Source organism: Bombina bombina, chromosome 2 (assembly GCF_027579735.1).
Source record: "Bombina bombina isolate aBomBom1 chromosome 2, aBomBom1.pri, whole genome shotgun sequence".
Taxonomy (NCBI): domain Eukaryota; kingdom Metazoa; phylum Chordata; class Amphibia; order Anura; family Bombinatoridae; genus Bombina; species Bombina bombina.
In genome coordinates, this window is record NC_069500.1 from 1233077554 (window position 1) to 1233098779 (window position 21226).

Consider the following 21226-nt stretch of genomic DNA (forward strand, 5'->3'; position numbering starts at 1 on the left):
CATACAGTAATACATTAACAAAAATAGTGCATAGCAGTTATAAATATCAACTAGAGTTCTGAGGATAGGAAAATTGTTGAACTGAGAGAAAGAGGTTACAGGAGGTGGGAATAACCAGTGAGAGCATACTGCTCAGGTAGGGTGGGAGATTCCCAGAAAAGCTTTTAAACACAAGGCAGGAAAGATGGAGGGTGCGTCTGGATTCCAGCGACAGCCAGTTTAGTTCTTTTAGCATGTCACAATGGTGGGTCCTGTAGTTACATTGTAGCACAAAGCGGCAGAACGAGTTATACAATGTATTAAGTTTATTAAGGTGAGTTTGCGATGCAGGTGCATATACTACATCCCCATAATCCACGATTGGCATCAGCATTTGCTGTACAATATTTTCCTTTACTGTAGGGCTGAGGCAAGATTTGTTTCTGTACAGGGCACCTAGTTTTGGATAAAGTTTAGAGGCAAGTTTTTCTATGTGGAGGCCAAAAGATAGATTGGGGTCTAACAACATACCCAAGTATTTAAAAGAGTGGACTGCGGTCAGTGTACAATTTGATTTTGATGCATAGATGGGATTTTTGTAGTTTGTTTAGTTTAGGTCCCATTCCAAAGATCATTGTGACAGTTTTGTCAGTGTTTAGGAAGAGTTTGTTTTTTGAGATCCACTTTTTGCACCTCTGTGAACTGCTCTTGGAGCACTGCTTCAAGCTGCAGCAGATCGGAATTATTTGCATAGATTACTGTGTCATCTGCATACATGTGTACAGTTGAGGATTTGCAGACATTAGGCAGATCATTTATAAATAATGTGAATAGCAGGGGGCCGAGAATGGAACCTTGGGGAACAAACACCACACGTGACCGCGAGAGGGAGGGAGTCGCTGTCAGAAATGGAGACATATTGTGATAAATCCAATACATATGATCAAAACCAGGTTAGCGAATGATTACCAATACCTGAGTTTTTTTAGTTTGAGCAGTAGTATGTCGTGGTCTACTGTATCAAAGTTCCAGTTAGGCCTCCATGTTCCATTCCAGTTTGGATGTCGTTGCAAACTTAGGAGGGCAGTTGTAGTGGAGTGATTTGTACGAAAACCTGGTTGATCAGGGGTTAGATAGTTAGATTGTTGGTAATATTCACATAATGGCGCATTGTCAAAAATCGTATTGTCTACGATTTTTGACAATACTGGGAGCAATGATATTGGGCGATAGTTATAAACCAAGGTTATCTCCCCACTTTTATGGATAGGCACTACTCTTGCAGTCTTCCAAAGTTTTGGTATGTATCCAGACACCAAGGATTCGTTAATTAGGGTTGTGACAGGTTTAGCAATTGCTGGCACACTAAGCTTAAACAGCATTGCTGGGATTTGATCAGGTCCAGACTGTTTTTTCATTTTTAGGTTATTAATGTGTTTCTTAATGACATTGATGGGTACAGGTCTAAAATTGAACTTCTCTATATTGGGTCTTTGCTGATTTAGTGGGGCCTGATCCACATTTGTTTTTTCAGGATGCATGCCATTTATTAGTTTATCAATCAGGGTGGTGGAGCATCCGACCAAATAATTGTTAAAGGCATTTGCTACTTCTAAGGGGAGTTGCAGGGTTTGGTTGTCCACATTGACAGTGGAGGGTTGGGAGTGGATTGGTGGAGTTTGTAAGTTATTTATGAGTTTCCAAAACTTTCTAGGGTTTGAAATGTTATTGTTCAGATTTTCACAGAAATATTGGGCCTTGGCCTATTTTGTTTGTTTAGTGCATATATTTCGCCATTGTCTATATACACAGTGATCGTTCATAGAGCCAGTATGCTTGAACTTTGACCACAATGAATCTCGAATTTGGTACATTTGAATGAGGTCAGCTGTGATCCAATTCAAGTGTGCTCCTTTTACTCTCACCTTACGCAGCGGGGCATGTAAATTCCAAACTTGTAGGAGTTCGGACTGAAAGAATTCAACTGCAGAGTCAAGATCTGGGATTAGGTTTAATCTGTGCCAGGGGAGGTTCTTGATGTCATTTAGAAATTATTGAAGATGAAATTTTTTGAAGGACCTGGTGATTTTAACCTTGGGAGAGGTTTTAGTTGCCTTTATTTTGCGCACACAGTACACCAAGTAGTGGTCACTGAAATTGTTAGGGAGAACACCTGCCCTCCTGGAGTCGGTCAGGAGAGGTGGAAAGAATCCAATCGAGCAGGGTGTGATTATGGCTTTTGATGTTTATGCGAGTTGGGGAGGAGATTAATTGCGTTAGCTGCAAAGACTTAAACACAGAGAAACAGCTATTATTTTTTGGATTCAGCCAATCAATATTAAAATCTCCAAAAACCAAAACTTCACATTTTGGGTTTTGAGCTATGGTTTCACTAAGGAGATGGGCTATTTCTGAAAGGGAATGAACAGGGGAGCTAGGTGGGTGGTAGATTCCTGCAACAATGATTGATTTACTGCACAGGATCTCAATTGTGCCAGAAAGGAAATCAAAGGTGGCAAGAGAGCTAGATTATTGTAAGGGGGGTGTACTTTGTGGAATTGTCAACATAGATACAATGCTGCCTCCTCTCTTTGCTCTGTCATTTCTATGGCATGAATACCCATGTATTGCAATGGCAGAGTCAGGTATTTTTGTGGCTAGCCACGATTCAGAGATCACAATGATTTTTGGCTTTTATTGTAAACAACAAGCTTATAGTGCATCGATTTTTGTTAGTAAGTTGCGATTATTACAGTGCACAAAGGAGATTAATTTTTTAGCAGGAAGGCTAGGAATGGAATTTTTTGGGGGACCAGGGTTAAACTCTACATCATTTGCAAGGGCAAGTAACATAAGGAATAGGAATTTGGACATAGTTTTTGTTTTGCCATATAGTTATAGTTTTGTGAGGTGGGGGTAGGAGGGTTATTTTTTATAACTCTCCACCAGCACTCAGCAGATAAGTTAAAGCAACAGAGCAGGCCATGGTGTATGATAATTTGTTTTCCAGTTTGAGGTGTGTGCTTATGGCAGTAGTGATGTGAACAAAATTTGAGTGAGAAAAGGGTTAACACAAATAACAGTATGGTCATATTTGGATTCATGTTAGTGGTATGAGGTGTGTAGATGAAAATAAAACAAAATTATTACAAACTTTTAAAGAAATAAAAGTATATACTATTGATGTGTGATATATAGCTATTTGTAGGGAGAGAGAGTAAGTATTATAAAGGGTTAAGTGAATGAAAGGATGTGCTGATCAGTGTTTGCAGCTGTCATTTTGGGAGAATGAAAGTGGAGTATGAGACTATCTATAAATAAGGAAATGATCTTGGGGTGGGTAACTATGTTCCAAAGGCTACCTGTTTGCAGAGAGTAGTGTTACAGCTGAGATATTCAGGTCTGTAATTCACTAGGAATACTGGGGCAGACACACTTAAAATTCAGTCTGAGGGAGAGAGATATATTAGTGTCAGATGGGCCTGCAAAAAAAGTTAAGGGAGGGGTTATCTATGGACATTTGAGCTAAGGGTCGTTCAGGCAAAAAACACAGGGAAAGTTCAGAATTATAGAGATAAGACAGGTATCCATGTAGTGAAATAAAGTCATAAAACAAGGAACAAGAAAGATATATGGTCTTCCTAAGCTGGTTAAACTAACGTTTAACATAATGAATAGACATAATGGTGATAAAATATGCATTTAAAATAAAAATAATAGCAAATATATATTACAACACACACATCAGTAATAACATATATCCTTAGAGGAATAACATATTCTTGCCCTTTCATGGATATATAATATCCCTTTAGATAATATTTGTAGCAGGTAGCCCAATATATATATATATATATATATATATATATATATATATATATATATATATATATATATATAAATAAAAAAAATAAAAAAAAAAGTAATACAAGGAATTATTAAGTTCAAATAATAAATACCAAATATGATGTAAGGGTATTATCCACTTATGGAAACCCCATAATAAAGTATTGACAATTATATACTGTATAGGATTGACCACTGTTTTTAAATTTGCACACTCATTTTTTTTTATATTTTGAAATAAAGTTTTTTTTTTTTTTATTATTTTTCGGATAATACAAGTTGTAAAATACATAATGCCATAACATCATATCTATATATAAACATGTAAGTGCTTATAGTGTACTATATTAAGTAATTTGACTGATTTTAAGTATTCAAATGCTTACTTCATTTATCAAATTTGCTTCCTTATCTTGGAATCCTTTGTTGAGGAGCAATGATGCATTACTGGGCACTAGCTGGACACATCTGGTGAGCCAACAACACAATGCATATATGTGCATTTCTTTATCAGCAGTTACCTCCCAGTAGTGCACTGCTGCTCCCAAACTTACCTAGGTATGCTTTCAACAAAGGATATTAAGAAAATGAAGAAAATTAGATAGAAGAGAATTGGATTTTTTTTTATATTAAACTTTCATCATTGAGATAAAGCATAGAATTAAATTTTGCTTTTTTTTGTCCCTTTAAATTAACTAAACTGTTTAAAATAAAATGGTTGATTACAGAGCATTATAAAACACAGTAAATTACAAGAACTTTTAAAAGTATATATTTACTTTCCCATTAGAAAAATATCAACAAAGGACATTATGTGAGATACTACTAATACTTGTTCTTGTTGCTTCCATTCAATTTTAAATGTTTTAGGCACATTGGAAACGTGTCCCCTATCAGTTTTTGCAATGCATTTTAGATTTAAACATTAGCATTATGGGTTGCTTTCAAAATCATGTTGCATGAGAGATTGGTTAACCCTTTCATGACGGTCAATTTGTCTACATCGGAACAACGTTCCGCGATCGCAAGATTTCAATGATGGGATCGGGTCAGGGGGACATCTCTATGATGCTAGGCACCCCCTCCATCCCATCCTGGAAGCACCATTGGCTAAACGGCTAAGACGTTCTATTCCGTCCTAACGGTGCTAAAACCCAGCCCGGTTAGGACGAAATAGAACGTCTTAACGGCATTAAAAGGTTAAAAAAAAAAAACACAAGAAGCAACTGGTTGTTGTGATTAATGTATTCGTATGATAACTATGCCAATGATTGAAAATATTTACAAACAGCTTGTGCAATCATGGTACACATGGTTGTAAATGCTTCTCTGGGATCCCTTTTGTTCAGAAATAGCAGACATATATGGCTTTGGCATTGCTTTTTGGTAATTAGAAGGCTGCTAATTGCAGCTGCGCACCACACTTGTATTATGCCCAGCAGTGAAGGGGTTAATTAGGTAGCTTGTAGGGTTAATTTTAGCTTTAGTGTATAGATTTCCCTCCCAACTGACACATCCCACCCCCTGATCCCTCCCTTACCCCTCTCAAACAGCTCTCTTCCCTCCCCCAGCCCCCAATGGTCACCCCATCTTAAGTACTGGCATAAAGTCTGTCAGTATGAAAATACCCCCCAAACAGCTCTAATTCTCCCCCTCTACCTATTAGCCACCATCTAAAAAACTGGTAGCTGTCTACAAGTACCAAATTTTTTTTGCCAAATTTGCCAACTTTAGTTTATAAAATTAAAAAAAAATTTTTTTTTAAATGTAGTATAGCTGCCCCACCTCATTTACCCCCTCACCCTCCCAGATCAATTTCCCACCCTCATATCTCATCCCTCAGTATGATCCCCCTTTCCCTCCTCCCCATCCCTGCCTCTCTGGGTGTTTTTTTTCTGTAGCGTAGGGGTTCCGCCACCTCCAGCGATGGGCCACCCAACCGCCTACTACCTTACCCTTCCACCCACAAACGATCAGCACCACCGCTGCCTGATGCAGAGAGGGCCACAAAGTGGCCCTTTCTGCATCGGTAACTCTGCCCGTCTATTTCTGCATTGCCCCACTCATGGGGCGTGCAGAAATAGCTCTTTCTCGCTCGTTTTAGCGAGCTTGCGGCAGAGAGAGGCCCAGGACAGCAGCGTCGTATGGGGTATGACGTTGGTGCTTAAGGGCTTAACAACCAGCATTGTACAGGGTACGGCGCTTGTTGTTAAGGGGTTAAAAAAACTATTATATTTATAACACACTGATATGCTGTAAATGCTTTACATTTATTAAAAGCATAATTTTCATTAGGATGAATGACACACTTTTCAACTATTCAAACATAAATGTGCCATGGTAATCCCAGTTGTTGAAACAGAAATACAAACAATTATCCTTTTTAAATGTTTGCGCTCCACTCATGATACCAGCCCATGCACTTGTGTGCTGGTATTAAAAGTGGCCCGCAATGTGAATGCGACCTCGCATTGCATGGAAGCTTTGCACTCAATGGCAGCTGCGTTCTCATGCCGTGAGACGCTTGTAATGGCTGGTTATTTATTGCGTGCCTGTAAACGGGCAAATTTGCCTATTTGCAGGTGCACAATAAATTAGGGCTCCACTTAACATTTACATAAAGGAAAAAAGAGGAATATTCTAATCATTGAAAGCAGTAGCTGAAAATTCAGTTATATAAAAATATGAAAAGTAAAGGAGGATGGTGCTCTCTAGTCGGGGTGACATAGGCATAATAAGAATACGCTAAAAAAAACACAAGATACCAAAGAAAAAAGCAAACTCATCATATGATGTAAAATATGTATATGGGGGAAAAATATATTGTGGGTCTTCAAGCGTAAATTTTGTCCCTTTATAGATCAAACTGTTTAATGATCATGTACAAGCAATATTTTACATGGTGTAAAATGTTGGTTGCCTTCACAAAAGATTTTCAGGTAACTTGAAAGAAGGATCTGGAAGAACAGACAGATTTATGGGGTAAAAAAAAGCCTTAAAAGTCTAGCACTTTAAGATGATTAAGACAGAAAACCAAATGCACTTCCTTCATGTCTATTAATAAATATTCTAGGGCGCTAGCCTTCAGTCCAGCTTTTACCATGAACTATTATCTGGCAAGCTGAGTTTCATTAATGAAGAATGAACTCAAGACAAGTTTCCAACTGTTCTTCTGTCTTGTTTGTGTGCAAAGACAGATCTGACAAATTTTCCTTAAATAACACATTGCATGTTTCTAAATTATCTACATTCAGTTATTGATGGTTATTTGTCCAAATACATATCGTAAAAATACATAATTTCTAATATTCTTACGTTAATTGGAGTAGCCGTGTTAGTCCAGTGATTTAGATAACATCATAACAAGAGTATTGCATTGAGCAATGATACTTTTTTTATTGGACTGACTATGCATTTATAAGTTGACAAGCTTTCGGAAGTATTCCTTCCATTTTAAAGTCTGAAGCAAAACTGACCAATTCAATGGAATTCCATTGAATTAGTCAGTATTGCTTCAGACTTAAAAAAGGAAGGAATACTTCCGAAAGCTTGTCAACTTATAAATGCATAGTCAGTCCAATAAAAAATGTATCATAGCCCAATGCAATACTCTTGTTATTTTGTTATCCAAATATTCTTACATATGATCACTATTTCACAAAATATTCTATAGTAGACATGCATCATCCAGTTGATGCACTGAAATAATATTTTCACGTTAACAAGAGCTTAAAACACACACACACATATATATATATATATATATATATATATATATATATATATATATATATATATATATATATATATATAAGATGGAGCATTGGCTTGAAGGTGGAGTGTTACCATGAAAGTGGGTCTCAGTTGCAGTGTGGAGGCGCTGAGAAGAAGCATGGGTGACATGGAGAGGCAGAGCCATTGTAAGCAGGAGTACGGCTTATGTGAAACAAATTGGGCCCTGGTATGGCTGGCTGATTTGAGGTCTGGGGTTACTATAAAATTAGGTGATAGGAAGCACTATTTAAAATAGAGAAGGCTGATTGGTCATCAGTACCAATTTTGTTTTTTGTATTCAAAGTAACTGCACGGACACTTTCTCCTCTACTGCCACTACATCTTGATTATATAGTTTTCTTTAACAAATACTGCAGTATTTACAAGATCAGTATAGGTGTTAGTTTCCACACGCAAAATCAGCTACTTCAAATGATTGTCCCCTTTATCAAGCTAAAAGGTCACCCATGTTTAGTTGTCCAGGTTACTACCCATGCAATGTTATATATAAAAAAAAAAAAAATTGAGGAACATATACCAGAATAGCTGAGGTTTTAGTTACGTCCATTTGCTCATTGACTTATTGTCATCTTTGTATATGTTCCTTCAGAATTATATATCGGGCTATCACACTAGATGTCTACCGCACTTCATAAATGTGCTTACCATTAACATCTCCTAAGCAATGACTCATGTGGCTATATATTGATTATATGTATCTCATATTTTAGACAACAGTTTATAGTGTTGAACATTCTCTATAATCTACGGTTGCTTATGTTGTGTCACTTAAATGTGTGTTAGCTTTCTAAATTATGCACGTCATTGGTTGTATATTGACTCCAAGAGAAAACTGCCTGTTTAGAAGCCTCATTATAATAATCACATTAACAACCCCCGAAACCGCCCCTCTCCCCCCTCCCCCCTTCATTTTAACTTTTGAGCAGCTCTTGCCTGCTGATATTCCCCCAATTTCTTATCTATTTTATTAACTATTACATACTAAATGTTGACCCTATCAAAAAAATTGGTTTATTTATAGATATATCCTTAGTGTGCCTATAATTGAAAATGTTTGCTCATATTCTGATACATAGTCATAGATTCTCATATTTAGAGGTTTTTTTTATCAGGTGCTAATTCATTAATGTTTTCCCTATTCCCTTCAAAGGAATCATCACAGACGTACATATCATAAGGTTCACAAATTTATTGTATGGCTTATTTTGTACTGTATCAACCTCCATTTACTATATACAGCCACTGTTATTGTAACTGGACAAAAGTCTTGTATTGTAATTGTCTAATATCTCAATAAAATATTTTTTAAAAAAAAGCAAATTGAACATTAAATAATGTTTCATGTTTTCCTGCAGCCTTAGATTAAGCCTTCCCTGGTTTAACAGCTTAGAATCATGTGAAAGAGAGATTCTGCCAAATGGACAGCAAATGTATGTATTTTTAATAACTGTATTAAAAGGACTTAATTTTTATGGTTTAAAATAACAAATATTAAAAATTACTACACAATATTGTGTTTCAGAATGGCTAAACATATGAAAACAGAGTGTGGGGTAGTGGTTGTGGTATGGGCGGGTGATGGGTGGAATCAATGGCAAGTAACATTTTGGCCTGGCTAGTAGCTTAGTACTTGAAATTTTAAGCCTGGATATATATTTTCCAGTGGTCCCGGACAACTTAGAAATTGCAGCAGACGACTTAGTAATTTGACTTTTTCCTATATTTAACATGGAGTGGACTAGTAACCTTTTCCTAAAAAAGAAAAAACGGCCAGCATTCATGGAGCATAAAATGTAATCCTTTATTGACACCAAACGGGAGCCACTACAGAGGTTCCCACACTCAAAATAATCCACAACCCCCACCTAACATTCAGACAACCACCTGAGAGAGAAAGAGAGAGAAAGAGAGAGCTGGAAATTGCTTGAATATATATATATATATATATATATATATATATATATATATATATATATATATATATATATATATATATATACATATATATATATATATATATATATATATACACACACATACACATACTAAAATTGTGTGGAGGCGAAAAGGGAGTTTAAATTCCTCCACTAAATACAAAATGTAGGGAAAAAAAAATGACTCCTTGTGTAACCCATTTACAAATCTAGACAAGTCAGAAGACTTGCTTTTCCCACAGAAACTCTCTGAATACATTTTTTCCAATGCAGCAAAGGATTCTGGGTAAGATATGCAAATGAGGTTCACAATGACTCACTTTTTTACTTTTAGCCTGCTTTTTAAGGCAGACTTCCCTTTACGCCATAGCATCACCGTATTACACAGCTTTTATGCTTAGCTAGGGTTAGTACAGTGATTCAGAACAATCTCAGGACAGCTGTTTCATGGTTTTTGCCATTCATCACCTGGGAGTAGGTTAAATCACTGCTGGGTAAAGTTAATTTCTGGGCAAAATACAACAACAATTAAAATTTACGGCAATGCTATGGCGTGTAAAGGGAATTCTGCCTTAAAAAGCAGGCTAAAAGTAAAAAAGTGAGTTGTGAATCTAATTTGCATATCTTACCCAGAATTCTTTGCTGCATTGGAAACAATGTATTCAGAGAGTTTCTGTGGGAAAAGCAAGTCTTCTGACTTCTCTAGATTTGTAAATGGGTTACACAATTCTCTCTCTCTCTCTTTTTCTCCCTTTTTCTCTCTCTCTTTTTTCTCTCTCTTTGTCTCTAGCTAAACAAACTTATAATTATCAGAGTGTTTTTAAACTGTTATTTTCTCCTATCTGCTGTAAAAAAATAATAGCATTTATAATTTATTATTTTAGGTATTGCAATAGAGCAATGATACTTTTTAATTGGACTAACTATATAAGTAGACACTTTTGGGAATTTTCTCCTATCTGCTGTAAAAAAATAATAGCATTTATAATTTATTATTTTAGGTATTGCAATAGAGCAATGATACTTTTTAATTGGACTAACTATATAAGTAGACACTTTTGGGAGACTCCTCCCTTTCTCAAGTCTGAACCAATACTGTCCATTTCAATTGAATTTACAGATTATGTCTTAAAGCACAGGGTGTTTAAACGGAAAGGAAGTTTTTACAAAAGGTCTGCGTGCAGGGAGAGGAGGGGCTGTCGTAAAACCATGAGGGGGGTTGAGGTAAAAAATGTATTGGGGATCAATATGTATAAAGATGTGATATTAAACCCACGCCCCCCCAAAGATTTATTAATAATGGCAAAAGTGTGGACATAGGCTTACTTTTGTACTTATGTATAAAGAGTGTGTAATATATAATACTAGTCATAAAGCCCGTGTACATGGGCCATAAATCCCTATGTTATTAGCTCTGATCGGCAGGTTAAGTATACACTACTATACTTAACCTGCCGATGAGAGCTAATAACATAGCGATTTATGGCAGTATTTTCATATACCTATAAGGTAATTTTGTGCACACACTAGATTGTGTTATAATGAATATATAAAAACGAAATAAACAACATTGCTTACATGTTTTTGTCATGCCGCGAAACCGGAAGTGACATCACTTCCGGTAGACATGATCACAGTGGAACGCATGATGCATTCCACACTCGATATTTTGGCGCACTTTTGGGAGTAACACTTGTTTGGTGAGACACTGTTTGAAACACTATAAATTGTGTGATATTTGTTTATTTGTTGATGCTGATGAAGGGGTGAACCCCGAAAACATTCCTTTAAAGAATCTATTGAAAAGACCTGAGAGTGCATCTGACTTTGTTTACACATATATATATACACATACACACACACACACATATATACATACACACACACACGCACTATATACAGTTGCAAGAAAAAGTATGTGAACCCTTTGGAATGATATGGATTTCTGCGCAAATTGGTCATAAAATGTGATCTGATCATCATCTAAGTCACAACAATAGACAATCACAGTCTGCTTAAACTAATAACACACAAAGAATGAAATGTTGCCATGTTTTTATTGAACACACCATGTAAACATTCACAGTGCAGGTGGAAAAAGTATGTGAACCCCTAGACTAATGACATCTTCAAGAGCTAATGGGAGTGAGATGTCAGCCAACTGGAGTCCAATCAATGAGATGAGATTGAAGGTGTTGGTTACAGCTGCCTTGCCCTATAAAAAACACACACCAGTTCTGGGTTTGCTTTTCACAAGAAGCATTGCCTGATGTGAATGATGCCTCGCACAAACGAGCTCTCAGAAGACTTACGATTAAGAATTGTTGACTTGCATAAAGCTGGAAAGGGTTATAAAAGTATCTCCAAAAGCATTGCTGTTCATCAGTCCACAGTAAGACAAATTGTCTATAAATGGAGAAAGTTCAGCACTGCTGCTACTCTCCCTAGAAGTGTCCGTCCTATAAAGATGACTGCAAGAGCACAGCGCAGACTGCTCAATGAGGTGAAGAAGAATCCTAGAGTGTCAGCTAAAGACTTACAAAAGTCACTGGCAAATGCTAACATCCCTGTTAGCAAATCTACAATACGTAAAACACTAAACAAGAATGGATTTCATGGGAGGATACCAGAAAGGAAGCCACTGCTGTCCAAACAAAACATTGCTGCACGTTTACAGTTTGCACAAGAGCACCTGGATGTTCCACAGCAGTACTGGCACAATATTCTGTGGACAGATGAAACCAAAGTTGAGTTGTTTGGAAGAAACACACAACACTATGTGTGGCGAAAAAGAGGCACAGCACACCAACATCAAAACCTCACCCCAACTGTGAAGTATGGTGTTGGGGGCATCATGGTTTGGGGCTGCTTTGCTGCGTCAGGGCCTGGACGGATTGCTATCATCGAAGGAAAAATGAATTCCCAAGTTTATCAAGACATTTTGCAGGAGAACTTAAGGCCATCTGTCTACCAGCTGAAGCTCAACAGAAGATGAGTGTTGCATCAGGACAATGACCCAAAGCATAGAAGTAAATCAACAACAGAATGGCTTAAACAGAAGAAAATACGCCATCTGAAGTGGCCCAGTCAGAGTCCTGACCTCAACCCGATTGAGATGCTGTGGCATGACCTCAAGAAAGCGATTCACACCAGACATCCCAAGAATATTGCTGAACTAACAGTTCTGTAAAGAGGAATGGTCAAGAATTACTCCTGACTGTTGTGCACGTCTGATCTGCAACTACAGGAAACATTTGGTTGAAGTTATTGCTGCCAAAGGAGGTCCAACCAGTTATTAAACCCAAGGGTTCATATACTTTTTCCTCCTGCGCGGTGAATGTTTACATGGTGTGTTCAATAAAAACATGGCAACATTTCATTCTTTGTGTGATATTAGTTTAAGCAGACTGTGATTGTCTATTGTTGTGACTCAGATGATGATCAGATCACATTTTATGACCAATTTGTGCAGAAATCCATATCATTCCAAAGGGTTCACATACTTTTTCTTGCAACTGTGTGTATATGTATATATATATATATATATATATATATATATATATATATATATATATATATATATATATATATATATATATATATATAATTTTTTTTTTATTTTTTTTTTCTGAAAAGTATTTTGATCCAAGGCGAAGTTTTAAAAGCAAAAAGTCTTTATTCAAATCCACGTATGGTAAAAGCACATGGGAGTACCAAAGCACATAAAAGCATAGGCTGACATGTTTCGGCCTGATGCCGTAGTCGTAGCTGGGATAATGCAAGCGTGTGAGAAATTTAAAGAGACATTTGTTAAGTGATAGGCCACTGTTGACCAATCATAAACCTTAATTTTAAGTGCATGAAATCAAACAATTAACCCGTTAGTTACCAGATAAATATATAGTTTGTATTGCACACAGGGTTTACTTATTTGTAAAGTGCATTTCTGACTGATAGTCATTCTTTATAATTTCTGATAGATAAGCAGAATAAATATATTGGCACAGAAAATATAACAAGGAGCGATAGGGAGGTTACATTTGAACAGAGATTGTAAGGGGCGATGTCAGATAAGCACAACATAGTAACATTTTTGTATTTGAGAAGGAAAAACATATAAATCAATTAAATCAAATAAATCATATAGCTCAATCCAACTAATAGCACATGCGGAAATTTTCCCTTAAATGCAATGTGTTGCACATGTTAGTACCTTCACTTAAATCTTATGTAATATGCTACATTGTATAGGCTGACACTTTGGAAGCTATTTGTTACAAGATTGTTCATAGGGGTATCAGGATGACAGAGTAAATATTATACAAGATACATTGTTTCAGGTATACCCAAAATTGAGGGATAATCAAAATTTAAGGATAGTAAAAAATTGAGAGATAGTAAAAATCATGGATCATGCCATGAGCAATTCATCTACCATCCATTTACAAGTATATATAGATTTACATGTGCATTTGTATGTATATCTAGGTATACAACTTTCTCTCATTCAATTTTTTTTTTATCCCTGTTTCAAATCCCAGTTTCATCATTTTTTACTATCTCTTAATTTTTTACTATCCTTAAAGGGACAGTCAAGTCCAAAAAAAACTTTCATGTTTCAAATAGGGCATGTAATTTTAAACAACTTTCCAATTTACTTATCACCAATTTTTCTTTGTTCTTTTGGTATTCTTACTTGAAAGCTAGACCTAGGAAGGCTCATATGATAATTTCTAAGCCCTTGAAGGCCGCCTCTAATCACATGCTTTGTATTTGCTTTTCACAGCAGGGGAGAGCTAGTACAGGTAAACCCTATAGATAACATTGTAAGCATGCCCGTGGATTGTGGCAGACACTGCACTAATTGGCTAAAATGAAAGTCAATAGATAATAAATAAAATGTCATGTGATCAGGGGTTTGTCAGAAGATGCTTAGATACAAGTTAATCACAGAGGTAAAAAGTGTATTATTATAACTGTGTTGGTTATGCAAAACTGGGGAATGGGTAATAAAGGGATTATCTATCTTTTAAAACAACAAATATTCTGGTGTTAACTGTCCCTTTAAATTTTGATTATCCCTCAATTTTGGGTATACCTGAAACAATGTATCTTGTATAATATTTACTCTGTCATCCTGATACCCCTATGAACAATCTTGTAACAAATAGCTTCCAAAGTGTCAGCCTATACAATGTAGCATATTACATAAGATTTAAGTGAAGGTACTAACATGTGCAACACATTGCATTTAAGGGAAAATGTCCGCATGTGCTATTAGTTGGATTGAGCTATATGATTTATTTGATTTAATTGATTTATATGTTTTTCCTTCTCAAATACAAAAATGTTACTATGTTGTGCTTATCTGACATCGCCCCTTGCAATCTCTGTTCAAATGTAACCTCCCTATCGCTCCTTGTTATATTTTCTGTGCCAATATATTTATTCTGCTTATCTATCAGAAATTATAAAGAATGACTATCAGTCAGAAATGCACTTTACAAATAAGTAAACCCTGTGTGCAATACATACTATGTATTTATCTGGTAACTAAAGGGTTAATTGTTTGATTTCATGCACTTAAAATTAAGGTTTATGATTGGTCAACAGTGGCCTATCACTTAACAGATGTCTCTTTAAATGTCTCACACGCTTGCATTATCCCAGCTACGACTACGGCATCAGGCCAAAACATGTCAGCCTATGCTTTCGTGTGTATATCTTTTATATACTTTGGTACTCCCATGTGCTTTTACCATACGTGGATTTGAATAAAGACTTTTTGCTTTTAAAACTTTGCCTTGGATTAAAATACTTTTCAGAAATCTAACTTGCTCCAGGAATTCCAAGTGCGAGGGGAAGCTCGCAGACTCAGCACTATCTGTTGACACGGTGGATTCACTCCTGCTGTTGCCTGGTTACAACAGTAAGTCAAGTTGATTGGCCGCGATGAGGTCACGTGAGGAGACACACCTCCCAGCACCACAGAGGGACGCCGTAATCGAACAAGCAGAGAGCCAGGGGATCACGGAGATCACCGCTGGAGACACAAGAAGAGCGGTGAGTGGGTGCAGCAAATTGCTGTATTTGGGCACGGCTGCTCTAGGAGGTCCCACCTCATACCGCTAGTGTCAGTAACACCGGGGATTGATATCCGCCTCTGCTTGTTTGTATGTTTTCTAAGTGTGCACTACAAAGTGAACTTTCACGCATATCACAGAAGGAGATACATATCACGCTGAGTCTTGCGAATAGTTGTATATCATACTGTGCAGTTTATTGAACACTTCTTTCTTGTGACATATATATATATATATATATATATATATATATACACACACACACATATACATACACCGGCCACTTTATTAGGTACACCTGTTCAATTGCTTGGTAACACAAATTGCTAATCAGCCAATCACATGGCAGCAACTCAATGCATTCAGGCTTCTATACGTGGTGAAGATGACTTGCTGAGGTTCAAATTGAGCATCAGAATGGGGAAGAAAGGGGATTTAAGTAACTTTGAATGGTGGCATGGTTGTTGGTGCCAGATGGGCTGGTCTGAGTATTTCAAAAGCTTCTGATCTACTAGGATTTTCACACACAACCATCTCTAGGGTTTGCAGAGAATGGTCTGAAAAAGAGAAAATATCCAGTGAGTTGCAGTTGTGTGGATGAAAATGCCTTGTTGATGTCAGAGGTCAGAAGAGAATAGTCTGACTGGTTTGAGATGATAGAAAGGCAACAGTAACTTAAATAACCACTCGTTACAACCAAGGTATGCAGAATACCATCTCTGAATGCACAACACGTGCGTTATAAGCAGATGCACTACAGCAGCAGAAGACCACAATGGGTGCCACTCCTGTCAGCTAAGAACAGGAAACTGAAGCTACAATTCACACAGGCTCGCCAAAATTGGACAATAGAAGATTGGGAAAACGTTGCCTGGTTTGATGAATCTCGATTTCAGCTGTGACATTCAGATGGTAGGGTAAGAATTTGGTGTAAACAAGAAAGCATGAATTCATCTGGGCGTGTTTCAACTTTTCAGGAAGATGGTGGTGGTGTAATTGTGTGGGGGATATTTTATTGGCACACTTTGGGCCCCTTAGCACCAATTGAGCATCTATAAATGCCACAGCCTACCTGAGTATTGTTGCTGACCATGTCCATCCCTTTATGACTACAGTGTACCCATCTTCTGATGGCTACTTCCAGCAGGATAATGCACCATGTCACAAGCTCAAATAATCTCAAACTGGTTTCTTGAACATGACAATAAGTTCACGGTACTCCAACAGCCTTCAAAGTCACCAGATCTCAATCCAATAGAACACCTTTGTGATGTGGTGGAACAGGAGATTTGCATCATGGATGTGCAGCCGACAAATTTGCAGCAACTGTGTGATGCTATCATGTCAATATGCACCAAAATCTATGAGGAATGTTTCCAAAACCTTGTTGAATCTATGCCATGAATAATCAAGGCAGTTCTGACGGCAAAAGAGGGTACAACCCGGTACTAGCAAGGAGTACCTAATAAAGTGGCCGGCAAGTGTAATGTGATATATATATATATATATATATATATATATATATATATGAAAATCCCAGTAGATCAGAAGTTTTTGAAATACTCAGACCAGCCCATCTGGCACTAGCAACCATGCCACAGTTCAAAGTTACTTAAATCTCCTTTCTTCCCCATTCTGATGCTCAGTTTGAACCTCAGCAATTCGTCTTCACCACGTATAGATGCCTGAATGCATTGATGCCTGAATGCATGTATTTATGAATATTTGTGCACAAGTAGGGTATTAAGGGGTTTTTTTCTACTTTTTTTCTGCTCCATTGACTTCTAACAGGGAATACGTAAAAGCACACGTAATATTCTAAGCTTGGCATTTTGAGAGAGAAAATTATGTGCAGAATTATGTAACATTGTTTTTTGAGTTTACTGTCCCTTTAAGTTGTTCCCAATTATAATTTTTCACCAACTAGAGTGTATTTGATTGTTTACAGATAGCTCCATTAACTTTATATTCTCATTTACAATAGCTAATTTTGCCCATTGTACTCCCACCTTTACTGAACATTTCTGTACTAAAGTACAGGTTACCAAAATAACAAAACAAACTTGTAAATAAGAAAGTTTAGATGCAGCAGGTATAACAAGTTAATTAAAACACATTAAAGAGAAATCAATTTTACAGTTTTGTGTATCAGCAAGTTATAAATAAACTTGCAGGTAGCAAACTAGAAAATCTATGTATTTATTAATGTATTTATATATTTTGTTCATTAGCTAGTGCTAATCTACACTTTATTCTAGGAGAGTTTGCATTTACAAACCTGTAAAATAGATATAAAATTATAATACTATAACTAAAATATTAGACAATGAAAATAAAATAAAAAAACAATACAGGCATTGGTAATAATTAAAACATTAACTCATGGAAGCATAACTTATTTTAGTCTCTTTAATGAAAATAAATAAATAATACTCCCAGAATAGTAACTACAGTATAGTACTTCAACTATGTGTGAATCCCAAACTAAATAAAGCATTAGATAATAGACTCTTAGGGAACTTTGTAAAATGTTTCATTCATAGCCCATCAGAAGTACTCAACAAAATATCAACCTACTTAAATTAGCATCATGTTAAAAATAGGCTGAATGTTGAAGTTTGAATGTCTTTGTGAAAAGAAAATTTGTATTTAATTGATAAGCAACATTATTTAAAAACACACACACAGGAAAAAGTTATATAATGATACAGTTTCTGCTTTCATTGTACACCAGAGCTATAGAGTTTGGTAAACAACAAATCAAGGATACATCAGATACTTCTCAAGTGAACAAAGTAAAACTTCATACCTGTAATTTCAACTTTTGGGAAAATCCAAAATACGATATGGAACAACTTTATAATGCATTAAAAACACACACACACGTTATTTAATCCATTTGAGATACACACCTTGTGAAAACATATACGGAGCTATCCAAGGTACTATTAAAAGTAATAAAAAGCAGCACTCAGCAGATGGCGATATTTCATATTTAAAATTTTACATAAACACATTTAAAAGACCTATTGATAAACACTGTCCAGCATCAAAATGAAAGCTGCAATCTAGTTAAATACATAGTCAATAATGCACCAGCTCTAATTTACTGTATTATTGCACAAGTTGACACAAAGTTCCACATAGTAACTGAAAGTCTGCATGGTAACCACAAGCCAACACATTGCTCATTCCCTCTGCGCACTTGTCCTCTGATTTCATTCATAGGGTGTACTCACCATGTTGACTTCTGACACCATGTCTATGCTGGCTATATCTATTCTCATCCCAACATCAACAGGAGGGCCTGTGATTTAAACACAATGTGCATATTTCATGAGGAATGAAAAGACACCATATTTTGGATGAACAGTTGCTAAGAGATATGTTAACCACTTGACTGTCAGAGAAGACAACAACTCAATGCGTTACAGTCCTATATGGCAGCCAAGGGGGGGTTAAAAACTTAAACATCACATCCAAGAAATGTGACTGTCACCAAATTAGAAGTATGAGCATGTTTTACCTCCAAAGTCCGGCCTCAAGCGGATGTCATATCCTTTGAGCAATCTATCCACTGTTTCTTTCACATATGACATGTTGCTGGGCTCATTAACACTGAGAGGGAGAAAAGCATAGACTGTTTCAGCATAAAGACAATCAGGCAACACAAAGTACAACAAAACACACCTCCCCAACCACCGGATCATGCCAATAAAATAATGAAGAATCCATCTCCATCATCTCACCTTTGAGCGCAGCAAACCATGGCCACCATCATAGGAAACGATAAAATCCCAAAGCACCTTCTGTCTTGTAACCACCACATAATGAAGCAATAATTTTCCAAAAAAATATTTATATATAGTAATGATATAAGAAGATTCCAGGAATGTAACTAAGTATGCCCAAAACGACAATTCCAAAACAGACACGCATGCGTGGAGTGTCCCAGCATCAACAGACTCTGAGTGCTGAATGCGTTTCCATTGAAAAAAAGAAATAAATATATATATATATATATAAAAATAATAATCACAGATCCAGATCTTTAAAAGTTCAGTTTTTTTGCCTTTGTTCCGTCCATAAATAGAGCCGAGATCAGTCTCTGCTGTCAAAATCTCAATGATTTCTCAACTTGACCTCCTTGCCTTGTGGAGAGCATTTGGCACGGCTCTGCTCATCATCTGCTGTGTGTAGTAGGTCCTATTACGTGCGGTATCTGTGTGTGCAGCTCTGTGATCACAATCTCAGGCAGCAGCCACAACCAAAACCTCCTATCGACATTTCAGCATTTCTTTTCCCAAGCAGAGAAGCCTCAGCAGCCAGCAGCCAGCAGCCATTCCCAGGGAAGCAGTTCTGGGAGATACGTACCTGATCACGATTTCTCTGATTATGGGAGGGGGCATAAAAAAAGCAAACCAATTACTTCTGCTCTGATATGTGTATGCAGAGAAAACGGCCTAGAAATAACGCTTCAGTTCAACGTATCCCCCAAATTAAATACATCTATGTTAATTATATGATATGTACCGCAGTCACTACACACAGGATAATTCCTTATAGATCTGTAATCACCAGGATAAGAAGTTATGTTGTAAACTCCCCACAAGCCACCTCTGCATTTACCCAACTACCTCCAGCTTACCCCAGACTCAAATAATTCCTTATTGTCTCACCACAATTAACCTCTTATACCCTTAGATCCCCAAACCAAATAGCCCACACTATCTGTTACTGCTACCAACCCCTAAGCCTCAATGCATTACAGCACTATGGGCTATCACCCAGCATAGGATCCCACAGGAACTCCAAACCACACAAGGGACATCACAGCACATTCATAGAGCAAAATCCCTTAAAGGGACATCAAAGTCAATATTAAACTTTCTTGTTTCAGACAGATTATTTCATTATAAGAGCATTTTTTAATTGACCTATATTATCACATTTCCTTTTTTACTGTCATCTTTGTTTCCATTCTTAATAAACAAACCAAAAAACAGAGGCGCAGGAGCAGTAATGCACTGCTGGACGCTAGCTAGTGACTGATGGATACACGTACATGTTTCTTGTCATTGGCTCTTGGATGCGTTCATATATGTCTCAGTAGTGTATTGTTGCACTGGATCTGACTTTAACTATGAATTTAAACAATTTTCATGAGATAAACACATTGTTATATGCAAGCAATAGTAAAAGGTTCTAACACAAATGTTTTTTTAGCATATTTATGTCCCTTCAGCAGCACAAAAAGGGAAAACCTATCACCCCAGAAACTACCAGCTATCACACACCTTCAGGTAATGCAAGATCCCATAAACATTACATTACCCAGCCTTAGTATAAGGTTCTTGATTCGGATAGAATACATGACTTTAAACAACCTTCCAGTTTATTTCTTTTATCAAAAGTGCTCCATTCACTTGATATACTTAGGGGATCAGCAATTCCCTACTGGGAGCTAGCTGAACACATATGTTAAGCCAATGACAATAGCCATGTGTCTGTCACCACCAATCACTATTTATCTCACAGCAGTGCTGCTCTTTTGCCTATCTAGCAATTTTTTTCAACAAAGAATACCAA

The 21226-nt window shown here is 36.7% G+C and overlaps 1 protein-coding gene across 3 annotated transcripts in view; it reads right to left on the minus strand.

Annotated features, from left to right (window-relative positions):
* Window positions 1-19466, minus strand: part of GABRB1 (gamma-aminobutyric acid type A receptor subunit beta1) — a 1013772-nt gene extending 994306 nt beyond the window's left edge. For all 3 annotated transcript variants that reach the window (XM_053703996.1, XM_053703994.1, XM_053703995.1), the window contains exons 1-3: window positions 19387-19466; window positions 19164-19255; window positions 18877-18944 (exon numbers count right to left, since the gene is read on the minus strand). In XM_053703996.1, coding sequence (XP_053559971.1) covers window positions 18877-18944; window positions 19164-19255; window positions 19387-19466 — 240 coding nt within the window. The remainder of the gene's footprint in view (window positions 1-18876; window positions 18945-19163; window positions 19256-19386) is intronic.
* Between the last annotated feature and the right edge of the window lie 1760 nt (window positions 19467-21226).